Source organism: Microtus pennsylvanicus, chromosome 12 (assembly GCF_037038515.1).
Source record: "Microtus pennsylvanicus isolate mMicPen1 chromosome 12, mMicPen1.hap1, whole genome shotgun sequence".
In the NCBI taxonomy this organism is placed as follows: Eukaryota; Metazoa; Chordata; class Mammalia; order Rodentia; family Cricetidae; genus Microtus; species Microtus pennsylvanicus.
Genome location: NC_134590.1, coordinates 52,189,768 through 52,207,709, shown reverse-complemented (window position 1 = coordinate 52,207,709; position 17,942 = coordinate 52,189,768). Strand labels below are relative to the sequence as shown.

General features: G+C 37.6%; 2 protein-coding genes and 1 pseudogene across 13 annotated transcripts in view; 1 reads left to right on the top strand and 2 right to left on the bottom strand.

Moving 5' to 3' along the window:
- Lcorl (ligand dependent nuclear receptor corepressor like) overlaps nt 1–17,942 on the bottom strand; it is a 148,482-nt gene that overhangs the window by 51,876 nt on the left and 78,664 nt on the right. Inside the window, exon 5 of one of the 12 annotated variants that reach the window (XM_075943628.1) lies at nt 7,729–7,859. The exons of the other annotated variants lie outside the window; for them this stretch is intronic. Within the exon in view, the coding sequence (XP_075799743.1) occupies nt 7,789–7,859 (71 nt within the window). The 3' untranslated portion in view covers nt 7,729–7,788. Of the gene's footprint in view, nt 1–7,728; nt 7,860–17,942 lie in introns of those variants that run through there. 12 annotated transcript variants of the gene reach the window in all.
- Nucleotides 3,215–3,662, top strand: LOC142832538 (large ribosomal subunit protein eL31-like). Its single transcript, XM_075943058.1, has one exon. It carries the CDS (start codon nt 3,235–3,237, stop codon nt 3,610–3,612), a length of 378 nt encoding a protein of 125 aa, XP_075799173.1. The 5' UTR covers nt 3,215–3,234; the 3' UTR covers nt 3,613–3,662.
- On the bottom strand, nt 12,484–13,378 carry LOC142832926 (DNA-directed RNA polymerase III subunit RPC6 pseudogene; annotated as a pseudogene).

The following is a 17,942-nucleotide window of genomic DNA, read 5'->3' as shown; positions in this document are numbered from 1 at the left end:
TACTGAACAAACCTAATGACCTGAGCTCAGATGCCCAGAATGCCCATAAAAAATAGATACAATGTGTCCCTGAAGGGAGATGGGGCAGAGAGACAGGACAATTTCCAGAAATTTGTGGGCAAGCTAGCCTGGTTCTATATACTGTAGCAAAGAAAACCTTCTTCAAACATGGTGAGAAGATGGGGACACCCAAAGGTCTGTCTGACCTCCACATGGCATGCACCTTCTTGTGCCCTCTCTGATAAGTTACCAGGGAAGAGACCCCTCTCTGGATACAGAATTCTTTTTTGTCTGTCTTTTGTCTGTAGTTTTATTCTGCTTTTGTTAGAGCATTTTGTTTAGTGAGACTCTTATAGTTTTCATCTTCTTTATTACTAAAGACAAAAAGCTTCCTTGATTATAAATTCCCCTGTTATATTAAAGGATATTTTAAATTAACCAAATTTCCAAAGCATTTCTTATAACTGATGATTCATTTGAAACCAAATTATCCATATTCATTATGTTGAAAATGTACAATTCATTCAGATATGATAAACCCCAGAGTAAAACCCTTTCCACCCAGTCATTTGCCCTGAAAGCAGCATCTCCTCATCCCTCTCCTGATGCCCCTGTGCTCTAGTCAAGAAAGTATATGCAAACAAGAAAAGCAAAAACTTCCATGATTTTACAATTTCTTTGCTTTAAAAACATCAAGAAATTGTATTGCTTAGACTAAAATAAAGAATATGGTTTGTAAAAAATAAAGTTCATCTAGTTCTTGAAAAGATAATCAGGTTGATTGCGCCAAACTATAATATAAAGAATAAGAAAACATACAGAAGCTTACTAGAACCAGAAACAAAAGGAATCATTATTATAGATGTCAATGAATTAAAAAGAGAATAAAGATATAAATAAGTCCATGCTTAAAATTTTACTAATAGTTGGGAATAGATTGATTTCTTGGAAAGTAATCTGCCAAAACTTTCAGAAAGAATCACAGGCTAGGTGGCATGTCTTTAACCCCAGCACTCAGGAGTGAGAGAGGCAGGTGGATCTATGAATTGAGGCCAGCCTGGTCTACAGAGCTGGTTCATGACAGTCAGGGCTACACAGAAAAACACTATCTCGAGAAACAGAAAAGAAAAACAAGTAATTAGAATGGCTTGTAGCTTTTGTTTAAAGAAACTTCATTAATAATACAAGTCAAACACCAACAGATAAATTCACCTGTGAATTTTACCAACATTTAAGGAAGAGATTCACCAATTGCCTAAAATGTCTTCTAAAAAGCAGGAACAGACTGCAATATCAAAGAGTCTCCTCTGTCTCTGTCATTTTTTTTTTCTTGAGCCAGGGTTTCTCTCTGTAGCGCTGGCTGCCCTGGAACTTGGCTTGTACGTCAGGCTCGCCTGGAACTCACAGAGTTCTACCTGCCTCTTCCTCTGCCTCCTGAGTGCTGGGATTAAAGGTATGCACCACTACCACCACCCAACAAAATAATTTTTTTTCTCTTTTGTTTTTCAAAACAGGGTTCTTAATGCAAAGTTTTTTTTAACACACAGCACAGAAGAAACTTGATATCCACCTACAAAGACAGAAACTAAACATACACCTTTCATAAAAATGAAGTCAAAGTACGGATATACCTAAATGCAAAATGCAAACCCATTTACAGCTCTGGACCACAACACTGGAGAAAATGAATATAGTGTAAAATGGTAGTTACTTAGTACAGGGACATAGGTAGGTTTGTGGCTCTCTACACAGGAACATAGCATTTTCTTACTAAACTGAAAAGGAGACTTACCATATAATGCAGTCATTGCACTCTGAGATATCTACATAAATCATGATATAAAAACTTATGTTCAAACACAAACTTAGCAATACTTAAAGCAACTTTGTAACTACTAGAAACTGGAAGTAACCAAGATGTTCTTCAGTTAGTAAATGAATAAACAAAACTACAGTCTACTCTTACCATGCAGTCTTATTCCGTTAATAAACAAAAAAAAATAGTGGAACCTTAAATGTATATTACTACGTGAAAAATGATCCAAAGAATATATATTGTGGACAGTTCCAATTAAAGGATCTTATGGAGGAAATAGATTGATCCTGACAGTGAAAAGTGCCACCATTTGGAGATGTTATGGGATGGGGCGTAAGTAGATGGAATACAGAAGATCCTCAGGGTATAACACTTCAAAAGAGCATGCAAGTCAGTATGCTTTGGGTAAACCCCACAAAGAAGTTTAACAAGTATGCACAACACATATAAAATGATCCTAATGTAAATTATGGACTTTAGATATGTGCTATTTAGTTTTATCTTAACTCGACCCAAGCTAGAGTCATGTGGGAAGAGGGAACCTCAAATGAGAAAATGTACCCTCCAGGTGGGCATAGTTTCATGATTGGTAATTGATGTGGGAGGGCCCATTCACTGTGGACAGTGCCACACCTGCAGTGGTGGTCCTGATTGCTGTAAGAAAGCAAGAAAGTCAGGAAACAGCTTTCTTCCATGGCTTCTACTTCAGTTTCTGCCTTCAGGTTTCTGGCCTGCTTGAGTTCCTGCCTTGATTTTTCTCAGTGATGAACTGCTAGGAAGTTCAAGATGAAATAAACCCTTTCATCCCCAGGTTGTTTTTGGCCATGTTGTTCATCAATGTTGGTTTATTAACTGTATCAAATACAAAATGAATGAGATGTTTATAATGGAAAATGAAGGAAAGCGGAAAAAAATATGAGAACACTGAGCTTTCTGCTTCATTTACAAACCTAAATTCACTCTTTAAAAAACAGATTTAACTCCAAGGCCAGCTGGCCGGGGTCTGGAAAATCCTGGGATAAAACCGGACTCTCTGAACATAGCGGACAATGAGGACTACTGAGAACTCAAGAACAATGGCAATGGGTTTCTGATCCTACTGCACGCACTGGCTTTGTGGGAGCCTAGGCAGTTTGGATGCTCAACTTACTAGACCTGGATGGGGGTGGGGGTTCCTTGGACTTCCCACAGGACAGGGAACCCTGATTGCTTTTCGGGCTGGGGGGGAGACTTAATTGGGGGAGGGGGAGGGAAATGGGAGGCGGTGGCGGGGAAGAGACAGAAAACTTTAATAAATAAATAAATTAAAAAAAAACAGATTTAACTAGGCGTCGTAGTAAATGCCTGTAATTCTAATCCTCAGGAAGCTGAGGCAAAAAAAATTTAAAGTTGGTCCTTTCCAGCTTGGGCCCGGCAGAATGGCTCCCGCAAAGAAGGGTGGCGAGAAGAAGAAGGGCCGCTCTGCCATCAACGAGGTGGTGACCCGAGAATACACCATCAACATTCACAAGTGCATCCATGGCGTGGGCTTTAAGAAGCGTGCTCCTTGGGCACTTAAAGAAATCTGGAAATTTGCCATGAAGGAGATGGGGACTCCAGATGTGCAGATTGATACCAGACTCAATAAAGCCGTCTGGGCCAAAGGAATAAGGAATGTTCCATATCGTATCCGGGTACGTTTGTCCAGAAAACGTAATGAGGATGAGGACTCACCAAACAAACTCTACACATTGGTAACGTACGTGCCTGTTACAACATTCAAAAATCTACAGACAGTCAATGTGGATGAGAACTAACCTACTGAATCTCAAATAAAGTTGGAGAACAGCCTTAAAAAAAAATTAAAGTTTATGATCAGCATGGCTAAATAATCAGACCCCACCTGAGAAAAATAATTTAAAAATGATTAAGTGAAAAATCTGTATATTGTTTTTATGTTCTTCCTTAAAAAAATCTTTCAGTAGATGGCACCAGAGATCCTTTAGAACAATGATTCTCACCCTTCCTAATGTTGCAACTCTTTAATGCAGTTCCTCATACTGTAGTAACCCCAACCATAAAATTATTTTTCTTGCACTTCATAACTGTAATTTTATGTAATGTTATGAACCATAATGTAAATATTTGAAATGCAGGATGTATTTTTATTGTTACAATTTGAACTTAATTAAAGCATAATGATTAATCACAAAACAACAGGCTGTGAAATATTTATTTCTAACTACAAATAAATGAACTTTTGTCTTGAAGCATGGTATAGCATGGGTAACAATCTTAATATAACAACAGTAAAGTACATTGCTCCGTTTTGTAACAGTATGTGTAAAAAGCCAATGTTTCTCACTAGATCAGAAATTCCCGGGGCAGTCTTTGCAAAAGCACAACGAAGATCATCTTCTACAAGTCTATCTCTGTATTTAGACTTGAAAACTAACAGGCTGGAAAACCCTGTTTCACAAAGATATGTTGTTGGAAATGGAAGAATGCACAACACAGTCTCAGACAGAACAGGATATGACTGTAAACACTTGATCCAGAATTGACATTGTAGAGAAATCAATTCTTGCTGTAATAAGTTCAGAGAAGTCCTCTTGTGCTGTCTCAGAAACATCTTCAACTTTGAGTGTGAATGGGCTTCTGGCAAGCACAAATAGGTTATCAGGCAGATTTGGAAAATATGATCAAATTTCATCTGCAAGCATGTGCAAGTATTTTTTCACAGAAATTATCATCATAATCCTTTTGTCTGGTTTAATGTTATGTCCCACAAAGAAAGAAGATAGGATAGGCAACGTGTAAATTTTACTTTCACTCAACTTCTTTTTGCCAAAGCTGAAGTTTCCTTTGGAATGACTGGATCTTTTCAGAAAAATCGAGGCATGTTGCATTTGGTCCTTGCAGTGATAAGTTTAACTTATTCAAGATGGCGAAGATGTCCACCAAGTAAGCTATTTTCTGCAATTCATTTTTATTGCTGAAAAGTGATTCAAACTGTGGTCTTGATTTCTGATTAAAAAACGTTTTGAATTCATCATGAAGCTCAAAAACTTGTTTTAAAACCTTTCCCCTGAAAAAAACAAAAACAAAAAACCTTTCCTCTGGACAACCATCTCACTTCAGTCTGAAATAGCAGAGCCTTGCTTGGTGCATGCAACTCATTGCAGTTATGAAAACAATTGGCTGTTTAAAGTACTCCCCTTGACAAAATTGACAGAACTTATGACTCTTCTCATTACTTCTTGTAACTCTTGTGGCATTGTCTTTATTGCTAATATTTGCCAATGAATTATTCAGTGAGTTCCAATGACTTTGGTGACTCATTCAGTACCAAACACTGAAAACCAGATCAATATCCTAGTATAGCTGGGTGCCATCTGTGCAAACACCAGAAACCTTTCCCAAGAGAGCTTATGCTCTTTCAGAAATGAACCAACTGCGCCAAATACATCACATGCAGTAGTTTAATTTCAAGAGGTTTACAAAACAGGAACTCATCTTTAAAGTTGCCATCATTAATATACCTTATGAAAACCAGTAACTATTTACAACATCTGTAGATTCATCAACCTGGATACTAAACTGGAAGTGGAGCTGATTTAATTTCTTGGATTTTTGTTCTAGAATATCAGCATACATATCTATTCTTCTGTGGACAGTGTCATTCTAGGAAATTTCACCCCACGTTAACAAATTTGTCTCTAATCATAACTCCAACAATGTCTTTGGCTGTTGGCAACAGTAAATCCTTAGCAATGGTATGAGGTTTCATGGCTCTAGCGATTCTGAGTGCCACCAAATAGGAAGCTTCAATGGCTGTTATGTTTTGTTTGTGGTACGTAGTGTCAAGCCTGGATTTCTTGAGTCCATCAGCATTGCTTCTAAAATAGCTGGTATTCTTGCCGGCGATGCTTAGATGTTTGCTATCAAAATGGCATTTTAATTTCTTCAGCTTCATACATTTGGCTGAGAGAACTTCACAACAAACAACACATTGTGGTTTCTCAATTCCTGCTGTAATTATTGAGGTAAAACCATAATGTAAAAAATCCTCACTATATTTTCTTTTCTTAATGTTCTTCTCTACACGATCCAATGTCATGTGATGGTTTTCTAATAAAAATAATATATAACAATAGATTTAATAATACAAAAGATGATACATGGCATAGTTCAGTTAATAAAGTTCATTAAAGTTTCCCATGATTTACCATTCTGTTTTTTAAACATACTTGTTACTATCACAAGGGGGCAGTATTCACATCAACCACAGCTAAATATAAAAAAAAATGATCAGCATCCAGATTAAGTTTCCACGGTACAGATTTCTTTCTTTCTTTGTTTTCTTTCTTTCTTTCTTTCTTTCTTTCTTTCTTTCTTTCTTTCTTTCTTTCTTTCTTTCTTTTTATAGCACACGATTTTACATCTATCCAGTAATTACAATTCATGAACTATTTTTCCTCCAATTCTGCTGATATTAACACTGTAGCTGCTCTCTATACGTGTGACTAGTCCCATGTAAGTACATTATGGTGCTGACCCTGTCATATACACTTGTATCTGTTTGGGGTTGGCTGTAATAACGTCATAAAGTCAGGTATTTAAATGTGGGCATAAAAGCATGTAGGTGGACTTGCCTGGAGACAATAGAATGGTGTCTCAGTTCCTAAGACCATCAGAAATACAACCCTTTTAGGGTTGTTTGATCCCCAAAGTGGTAACAATCCACAGGTTAAGTACGGCGTTTTAGAATAAATAACAAGAAGCACAGTGCTACTCATATTTAGTTTTGATATATGCTTTTGAAATCCTCTTTACTAATAAATAATATGACTGATGCTCTAAGAAAGAGGTATTATTTATCAATAACTCTACATTTAAGTGCAAATGGTGGCATTCCATAGTTAGGTACCTAAACTTGGAAATGTAGGAATGCCAATTTGGTGAATCAAGAAGGTAGTATACGGCACTATTTACAAGCCAAATTCTGACTCACACTATGGCATTTACACAGCAGTTTCAGCTGACACTTCCCAACTACTAGCAAGCAAGCCTCTCAGTAAACTTTCTTTCTCCACAATGAAGAGCATTAAACACAGCGTGAAGATATTTTAAAGTTTCTATTCTCTTCAGTCTGAAACATAATAATGTTTTTTTAAAGGGGGTTTTGGAGGGAGGAGATCAGGAAATGATGTAAATATAGCATACATATATGAAATTTAAAAATTATATAATACAAAAAGGGTGCTAACACCTTAATTCATCAAGCAACTAGTCACTCACCCACTGACATTCCATTGGATAAACCTGATGTACACTTTTATGGCCAACAAATGAAGCAGCTTTTATTTATCAGATAACTTATTCCCCCATCTTTTGATTTCAGATGAAGGACAAATGGTCTTGTACAGGAGTCTGGTTATTTTGCAATATACTCCTTGACAAAGGAGTAAATTGTACTATAGGCCACTACGGTGGGGCTAGGAAAAGACTACAAGGAATCAAAATAGTATCTAGAGAAGAAAAAAAAAGGGGGGGGATTCTTCTAGCTAATAAACTCCTAACTGGGTATTAGGTTTAAAGCAAAAGATAACTATACTACAATCCACAGCTCTAGAAAAGCTAGGTAACAAGGAGGACCCTAAGAAGGATACATGGATGGCCCTAGGAAGAGGAAACAGATGAGATTTCCTGGGTAAACTGGGGCAAGAGGTAGGTAAAGGAAAGGGAAGGGGGGTGAGAGCATAAGGGAATGGGATGGTTGAGGAGAAGAGGGGTGGAGTGTGAGAACAATGAAAGAGATCTCGATAGAGAGAGCCACTATGGGGTTAGGGAGAAACCTCGAGTTGGCAAAATTCCCAAGAATCCACAAGGACGACCCCAGCTAAGACTCCTAGGAATAGTGAAAAGGGTGCCTGGACTGGTCTTCTCCTGTAATCAGATTGGTGAATACACCAATTACCACCATAGAGCTTTCATCCAGTAACTGATGAAACCAGATGCAGAGTTCCACAACCAAGCAATAGGCCGAGCTCTGAGAATCCAACTGAAAAGAGGGAAGAGGGAATATATGAGCAAGGGAGGTCAAGATCATGATGGAGAAATCTACAGAGACAGTTGAACCAATCTTGTGGAAACTCATGAAATCTAGACTGACAGTGTGGAACCTCTCCATGTATGGGAGACAGCAGACAGTCAGATAGTCCAAGTTTCATCACTGTCTCCCACACAATCTGAGGGGCCCCTGCCTGTAGGACCAGATCTATCCCTGGTGCATAAGCTAACTTGTTGGAGCTTATTCCCTATAGTGGGATGTCATATTCAGCCTTAATGTGTGTGTGTGTGGGGGGGCTTCATTCTGTCCCAACAGTGTGCCAGACTTTGTTGACTCCCCAAGACAACTAAATACAGCACTTCTCTTTCTTTAACATACTGGTCACCAAGAGATCAGGAAGCAGTGGGTGACTATAAATTTGCTTCACTGAGAATTAGTAAACTAATGCTTAAAGAGAAACAAACAAACAAGAAATACACCTAAGATAAACAGAAATGATATGTTTATTCTATCAATTCTCCACTTACCTACTGGTAAACCAATGTATGTATTTTCAACTAAAGGATGATAGAGCAGAACAAAGTATGGTCCAGCTCTGTAGCTATCATGAGAGCAAACAGGAAAGTCATTTGCCTTGAGCCCCACATTTATAAATTTTATATATACACTCTCTCTCTCACTTACACCCACATGCACACATATGTACCCACACAATACCCTTTTCAAATAAGGTTATATATTTCTATATGTCAGGATTATAAGAAGCCTTAATCTTTTTTTTTAAGTTTTTATTTATTATGTATACAATGTTCTAGCTGCATGTATGCCTACTTGCCAGAAGAGGGCACCAGATCTCATTACAGATGGTTGTGAGCCACCATGTGGTTGCTGGGAATTGAACTCAGAACCTCAGGAAGAGCAATCAGTACTCTTAACCTCTGAGCCATCTCTCCAGCCCAGCCTTAATCTTTTTTAACAATTTTTTTTGTGAAATTTCCTATCATGTACCCCAAACACACCAATCTCCAAGTTCCTCCACATCTGCTCCTCACTCTTGTAGTATTTTCCCAAAGGAAAACTAAAAGAGAAATAGAGACAAACAAAACAACATTTTGCTCTTCTGTCTTTGCCTCTTCATCCCCTCTTCATTTCACTGGTGGCAACTTGGAAGGCAGGCATCCCTGTGGCCTTTGTTGGGAACTCGGGCCACAGACATCAACAAAGACCCTGGCTGCAGTAAGACCACAGAATCAGACATGGTCCTTAGCGGCCAATTAGGCGGGCTGTCACCATGGCCCTGGGAAGAAGGCTTAATCTTAAAACCAAATTTCTATCCCTTTCTAGACTACATTGATCCTCTAAAGTAATATTTTCTATAGATCCTATAATCATTTTACAAATATGTCAAAAGTTTAATTTGTTATACAAGACATTTAAAATATAAAGATTTTGTAGCCCACTCCAAACATAAATTTGCCAAGCTTCTATCAAGCTTTCAGAGCTCCTGCTTTTGTTTCTTAGTCATGTTCATTTTCTATGGGTCTAAGTATCTAATTTTTCTACTACTACATGAAGGACATAACCTAGATTGTCTTAACTCTTATAAGGTACTCTACCCAACAACTCAAGTACAAGTCATAAAAGTACTTCAGTAAAATAATCAACATTCAGGAAACAAAGAACATTCATAATTATTTGACAAAGGATTTTTGTTGAGAGTTTATAAATAATGCCTATACACCACCAACAACAGCAGACAACTAAATTAATATGGTCCAATAATTTCAGCAGTTTAAAAAGAAAGGTGCACAAACTTGCTCAGAACTTCAGTCCACACCCGCTAGAAAAGGTAGTACCAGTGACAACAGCAATGCTAACTCGGGCCTGGAGTAACAGGAAATCTTGTGTGCTGCCAAGGAAATAGAAATGTCATGTTGTAGAGAATGGTCTGGCAGTTATCAACACATTTTCAGTATGCAAAGACCTATGACCGTGTAAAAATATTTATGAATTTTTCCTAGAGGAATAATACATGCTCAAAAACTGTCTAAGAATGTTCACAGCAGCCTTATTAGTAATGTTTTGATACTTATTAATAGCTCCTCTCTAAGGAGGAACAAGAAAGAATAAAGGAAACCAACTTTCATTTTGATGATGAAATGATGGTATCAATAGTCCTAATTAGTGCTTACTCAGAAAAAAAGAACAGCTTTACAACAGAAAATAAGCTTAGCTTTAAATTTAATGAGCTTAAAATTCCTCCTGCAACGTATAGAGGCCTAGCAAGTAACACAGACTTTATTAATAGAGACTGTGAGCATTTAAGAACAGGTTAAGTGGTGAAGCCACGAAAGGCAGACAGAAAAATCTAAAAATCAGAATAGGTATATGATGTGGGAGTGTCATATATCAATCTGTTGATTTCATTGGTTAATTAATAAAGAAACTGCTTGGCCTGATAGGTTAGAACACAGGTGGGTGGAGTAAACAGAACAAAATGCTGGGAAGAAGGGAAGTGAGGCAGATGCCATGGTCTCCTCTCCAGGTCGGACGCAATGGAGCCAGACATGCTGAATCCGTTCCAGTAAGCTACTGCCTCATGGTGCTACACAGATTATTAGAAATGGGTTAGTCCAGATGAAAGAGTTAGCCAAGAAGAGGCCAGATATAATGGGCCAAGCAGTGTTTAAATGAATAGTTTGTGTGTTGTTAATTCAGGGCATAAGCTAACTATGTGGGAGCCGGGCGGCAGGAAAGCAGGCCCGCAGCTCCCTCTACAGGTATATGTCAAAAATTTTACATGTACACAGATACATCCTTAAAGATAGGACAGTATAATCAAAGTATGAAGATCAAAAAGTAAAGGAACAGATGGGATTCGTGAGCATTTTAGTACAGGGACTCCTTTGGCTATGTGGTATACGTACATGCTAATATATTCTATTATCCAAGACAAGTTCAGAAGAAACAATAAGTAGCCTAGGTCTCTTCAGCTGGCCTAACTGCTATTGCAAAATAAGAAACTTATAACGACACTGGACAGAAAGAGTGAATTAGTTTCTATTCATATTGAGGTGTAGTTTGGTAATTTGTTCAGAAACATATTAGCTCGACAACACATTATGTCTACCCAAAGTCTGTGGCAGAAATGTGATGAGAAAGTATCTAGAATGCTGAATCATTTTTAGTAATAGGTTATTCTGCCTCAATCTCTGACCAACAAACTAGTTGTCTGGATAAGCCCTTTTCCTTCTCTATACAACCATCTTCTAAATGGAATTGCAGCTATATCATATTGCTAAATGAGATGTGAAAATTTTATGTTACAGTATTTGTAACAAAATATTAGTTCTATGAAAACTGCATTGACAAAATATTTATGTGAAATAAGAAATGAAAACTGGGTGTCTGTATCCCTACTGCAAGAAGAGGCTTTTCTGATAATGGATAAGAGTGTAATAGATTGTGGTCAACATGTAGAGAAAAGGAGACCTGAGTTTTTAGTTCTAAACAGGACATCCATATATCCTACCCCTATATCTCGGAGAGCAGAAAGATCACTTTTTATATTAGCATATATTAGACATATGAAATGGTTTCATTATTACATTTTACTCATACTCATAATTTCCCAGTATCTTGTAATTACTGTGAAAACAAAGATTTGTGAATAAAGGACAATGATTTATTTTTATTTTTGAGACAGGCTGTCTATAGCTATACCGATACCGTTACTTCCTATATAGACCAGACTGGACTCACTCACTGCGATCTGCGCATCTTTGCCTCCAGAGTGCAGGGGTTAAAGGAGCACACCACCACGCCCAGATAGTTTTAGTTTTAATTTTAGTGGAGAGAATAGATACTGTCTAGTCCTTCTATCTACTTTAATAAAACATTGTAGAGTGATGTTTTATCAAGAAAATAATTTATTTATCCTGATTCTAGAATCTGGGAATCTTGGGCTGCTTGTAGATTACTGTCTGTTTCCTTATTCTTTTTTCTGGGTTCTCAAATGGCAAAGGGGCAACAGAACACTTTGGGTCTCTATTATACAGGCCTGCACTCATCATCTGCCACCTTTCAAAGGTCCCACCTACACATTCCACATAGGGATTACAGCAATTTGGTGCTGGTAGTAGGGAGGGTCACACTGTAGACATGGAATAAGAAACTGGGAAGAAATTCTGGCAAATAATATAATTAAACACACAGTGAAACCCACAGTTTTAACAATGAAATATGAGTAATATAATCCCCTTCAGGATGGAATGCCAGTGATCTAAAATATTTGAAGGTTGGTGTCTTAGTATAGGCTGCACATCTTCACGCTCTGTTAGCACAGCACTTGGTCAATTAGAGATTAGCTGGCTTCTTTTTCCTTGAACCATCAAAAGATGTGTCTTCCATAGCTTCAAGATATTCTACTACTTACCGAAAAACAAATTTCCTCATTAAACTTAATTTGCTTTGTGTTCTGTCTTCATAAACAAATGTTTTCATAGCAGTGAAGTCAGTATCCATCACTGATAAGTCATGCGTTCAAAGAAATTTGATGTTCTATCATGAATTATTTGCTCTCCAATAAGTCCATTTGAAATTTCTCAGCTCTCTACTAAAATTCAAGCCACTCTGTCATGTAAATACAATTAGATGATGAAATCTCACCACCTTCACAGCTGTCATAAAAACTGGGCAGAGTCCACAGGGTGCCGAGATCAAGCCTGTGGGTGGAGGACTGGGCTGACTGTCCTTTTCATGTATCCAACACCACTGCCAAAAGAGCCTTCCTTCACAGCAATGAGTGACATCTCCACTTTCCCATCACAACTGTATTCAAATGGTTTCAATGTTCTCCATGGATAACTTGTCCTTACCGATGCCCAGTTCACTGATGTACTTCCCACACTCCATGTGAAGAAGCAAATGGACTGTCTGTTTCTATCATTGGAGTCTGTTTACTTTATCATTTGTTTCTGCCTTGGTTTGCAGGAATTTGAGAAACATTACTAGTTAACCACCTCAACAAATTCAGACTAAAAATCCTGGTCTTTTAAGCAGGCTTCATCAGTAACAGATAAGTCTGGTTGCAGGTTATAGAGCAAAAAACCTTCTTCTTGAAGGCTGTTACAGATTTTCTATCTGTGATAAGCATTTTACTTGCCAATTTCTTGAGAATTTTGTTGATTTCTGTTAATGGCAAATTACTTGAGTATGAAACAACTCCATTCCTTCATCCCCTACATTCTCCATGATTTGATAGACCAATTTTTTTTTTTGATTGGACACCTTAATTTTAAGTTTATTCTATATAAAAGACCTGTATTACTCTTTAAAGTATTTAAATGACTCATGGACAACAGTCTACTGATGGCCACTGACCACTATCTGGCTTCTATGTGAGACAGTTTTCTATTTCTACCAGTTCCACACCCTACAACGGTTGCACCTTCATCTTTACCTTGGTCATAAGGGCAGGTTTTTAGATCAGAGAAAAAGTAACCACACATGGAGCACATTTGAAGTCCCAGGGAGGCCAATCAGAAAGAATTTAAGAGCCAAAAGTAGCAGACATATGTAGCCAAACACTATTTTCTGGAAATGACAGTTGTTCATAGCAACCCAGTGGCTGTAACTACTTGCACAAGATCAAGCCAGCCAACATCCCACCAGAGATGGGGAAGAGCTCACAATGGCCCACTTCTAGCTGAGAAGTTATTGGCAACTGACAGCTGCTAGAAGAGGGAAAGGTGTTTTGTTTGGTTGGTTTTTTGGGTGGGGCGGGTAGCCCCAGAGAGGGTTTCCATGCTTTTACTAAATGAACGTATATTATACCCATGACCATACAGGCAGCACTAAGTAGAATCAGATAGTTAAAGAAAAGAAAAGAAAAAAAAACACATTAAATTGAAAGGAAAAAGTGGGGAGGGGAGACAGGAGAGGAAATGAAGGAGAAAGAATGGGGAATGAATTAGATTAAAGCATATCATGCATGAATGAAATACACAAGACAAAACAAAAAAAGAAACTGAATTCTCATACTCAAAACTAACTTTAAAAAATAGCTGAAATTCTGTGTCTGGCTGATATGTTCTACTGTAAGAAAAATAACTGAGTTATAGTGTATGAAGAAAATATCCAGGGGAAAGGAAAATGGCTGAGTTGCCAAGACATTTCTCCCTTTTATTCTGCAGTTTAGGGCGCATGAAATACTTGAGTTGTTGGCTAATTTCTTTACCATAAAGTTAAAGTCTCATAGTTAGAATAGAAAAAAGAAATTAAGTTTTTAAAATTCTATATTAGAACTTACAGGTATTTGTAAGGGCAATACAAGTTTTGTTTTATGCCTCAATAAAATATTTCTATTAAAAAAAAACTAAGTGACAGAACTGTAACATTGGTTTTTTACCATAAAGCTTACTTAGCCATCATGGGTATATTCAGAGATGGCAAACTACTAATACCAATTTAAAAGTAAATAAAACCAATAATGACTATTGTAGGTTAACTGAAAACACTTAAAAGTTCCATGAAGAACATAAAATATAAAAAGGAAAACAGAAAGAAAACTCAGGCACAGGAAGACCCCTAAGATTTGTAGCTGACTAAGAAGCCCAAAGAAGAAAAACCATTTTCACAGCATTTTCTAACATCTATTAACTTTATGCCAAGAAAAGTGAATATGAAACCATGAGTTTTTATTTAAAACCAAATTAATTATACTTTGGAAAACATATTAAAAAACTCATGATTTCTGAATACATGCTAACAAAAAAGGGGAATGAGGAATAGGAAATGACCTTTATATCAACATATGTTTAAAAAGAGGATTTATTTTCATTTTAGTTATCGGTATGTTGTGTCTTTTGGAGGGTATGAGTTTGTATGCCCATGTATGTCAGAAGAGTGCGACTGTCTGCTGGAGCTGTGGTTCCACGGGGTTAGTTGTGAGCTGCTGGACATGAGTGCTAAGAACAGAATTCCTGTCCCCTGCGAGAACAGCAAGTGCTTGTGAACACTGAACCATGTCTATCAACTCAAAAAGGTTTTTTGTTGTTGTTTTCATTTTTGAGATTTTACCCTATTTATATTTCTCCCTCCATTTTCCTCCTCAAAACATTCCCATATACCCATCTCCTTCAAATTCATGGTCTCTTTTTTCATTAATTGTTATTGCATGTATATACAGTATTTGTACACACACACACACAAACACATACCGAAATATCACTTGTTGAGTCCATATAATGTTACTTACATGTATGTTTTCAGGGCCAACCATCTGGGTACTGTACAACAAACTGGTGTGCTCCTCCCTGGGGAAGACCAACTCTCCCACTCCCAACTTTCCTCAGTTAACTGCAGCTCTACGTAGGGTTGAGGCCTGATGGCCTACCAAGTTTGGCATTTTTTTTAAAACTCACACTTCTACTTTACTGACCTGGCCTAATAGTCCTGCAATATAGTGTTACATGTGAGACTCTAAAGCTTTGAGTCATACTACTGTAAATGCCACAGACGAGAACACAGTATACAAACATTTTTTGTTTGTTTTTGTTGAGACGGTTTCTCTGTGTAGCCCTGGCTGTTCTGGAACTTGCTTTGTAGACCAGGCTGGCCTTGACCTCAGAGATCCACCTCCTTCTGCCACCTGAGTACTGGGATTAAAGATGTGCACCACTACTGCCTGGCTACTGCGCATACTTTTTTTTTTTTTTTTGGCTAGAGTCTTGGCTCTAGAGGGGTTCCGAGGTGTCCAAGGGGATTTCTCCAACAGCTCCGTGGGCAGCAGAAGAGAGGGTGCCTGAACTGACCTTATCCCATAGACACACTGATGCAAATCTTGCATATCACCATAGAACTTTCACCTGGCGAGGGATGGACTGAGCTCCCAAAGCCCAGATGAAGAGCAGAAGGAGGGAGAATATGAGCAAGGAAGTCAGGACTGCGAAGGGTGTGTCCACCCACGGAGACAGTGGGACTGATCTAATGGGAGCTCACCAAGGCCAGTTGGACTGGGTCTGAATGAGCATGTGATCAAACCGGACTCTCTGAATGTGGCTGACAATGAAGGACTGAGAAGCCAATGATAATGACAATGGATTTCGATTCTACTGCATGTACTGGCTTTTTGGGAGCCTACTCTGTTGGGATGCACACCTTCCTAGGATGGGGGGAGGGTCTTGGACTTCCCACAAGGCAGAGCACCCTGACTTCTCTTAGGACTGGAAAGGGGAAGGGGAAGTGGGAAGAGTGGGAGGGAAATGGGAGGATGGGAGGAGGTGGAAATTTTAAATAAATAATTAATTTAAAAAAGACATTGTTTTAAACTAAAATGTGTGCTTAAGCTGCATATAAACTGAATGACTGGCATAATAGCCCTTTTTACATACTGTAGATTCCATATCCTTAAATTTAAGATGTGAATCAAAAACATTCATGAAACATTTATACCAAACCTGTACGGATATGTTTCCAGTTAAACAGGTATTTATACTGCACGATGAATTCTAAGAAATAAAGAAATGCCTGTTGTAGAAAGTAAATAAGGGGAAGGATATATGCAGGTTATATGTAAATATTGTACCATTTTATTTTATGAGACATGAGCAGGTAGGAAATTTTGTATTTGCAGGGGTCCTACAACCAATCTCTCATGGACACCAGGAAATAATTTCTTTCCCTCCATTTTTCTCTCTATATACATATAAAGAGGCATACACAATGCAGCTTTATGAATGGCTAAAATACCATGTAACATATTAGGCATTACTTATTACATAAAAGACTAAAATATTAAATTTCTCCCTCTAAAGTTCAAAGTTTACAAAGATTAATACTCTCAATTGACATTTTGCAGTCAAAATTATTCTTAAAATTCTCTAAAGTATCTTACATGTATTTCTATTTACTGAAATAACTGCAGTTTATGTGGAACGTAGAACCTAAAACTAATAAAAGAATACTTGATTCATTTATTGACCATTTCGTGGTCCCTATCAAGTGGATTACAGCTGGGTAGAAGAGTGAAAAAAATAACATGATTCAGATTTTAATTAGTTACTTTATATTACATTTTGTACATGTAATGGTTTAGAAAATCTAGTATAATTTAATTTTTGTGTGGAATTAAAAACAGGCCAAGTCTCTGAGAAAAGTAGAACATTTCTTTCTTCACAGATTATTTTAAATGTATCAGAAAAGAGGAATATAAAATGCTATGTATGTGATTTTCAGTTGCCTTTGATGCTAGTACTAAGTAGCAAGACACAGCCAAAGGTTTTTAAGTATGGTAATTATGCCTTTGTACTAAAATTAAAATTAGTGTCAAAATTTTTAAAAATTATTTTTTAAAAACTCATTTTCAAGATAAAACAAATGGATCCATGACAAAGGTAGTTATAAAAAGCACTTAGCAGGTGGTGTCTTTTCAACAGATCTGGGTATATCAGTTAGCTATGGTTCCCCTCCCTTCCCCGGAGACAGGGTTTCTCTGTAGCTTTGGTGCCTGTCCTGAAACAAGCTCTTGTAGACCAGGCTAGCCTCAAACTTACAGAGATCCGCTTGCCTCTGCCTCCCGAGTGGTGGGATTAAAGGTGTGCACCACCACCACCTGGCTTCAGTTAGCTATGTAAAGAACCCAATATACCTAGTAGGTTTTTAAAGCCTTCCATTTCCTAAGAAATTGGAGAGGAAAAATTCATTCAATTATACAGCATAACTTGATATGGTTAATATAGGCAAAGAATTAAATAAAACATGGCAACAAAGAGTTTACAGTTTAACAGAAGAGAGATAAACTAAGGCATAAATTGGGAATGAAAAACACTGTATAGGGATCTAACAGTGTAGCAAAGAGGATGTAGAAGAGTTGAAAATGAGTAAATAAAGCTTGTGTCACACCTTATGTCTCCTATACCTAGAAAGAAGTAAACAGGAATATGAACTTGAGAACTCAGGACAGGATGCTGAAGAGATGACTCAACAGTTAAAGAGTGTTTGCTACTCTTGCAGAGGACCAGAGCTTAGTTCCCAGCACCCATGAGAGGCTGCTTGACAAAACCTGTTAACTCT

Bases quoted from the DNA above. Each gene is read 5' to 3' on its own strand.
- LOC142832538 (XM_075943058.1), top strand. From the start codon at position 3,235: ATGGCTCCCGCAAAGAAGGGTGGCGAGAAGAAGAAGGGCCGCTCTGCC.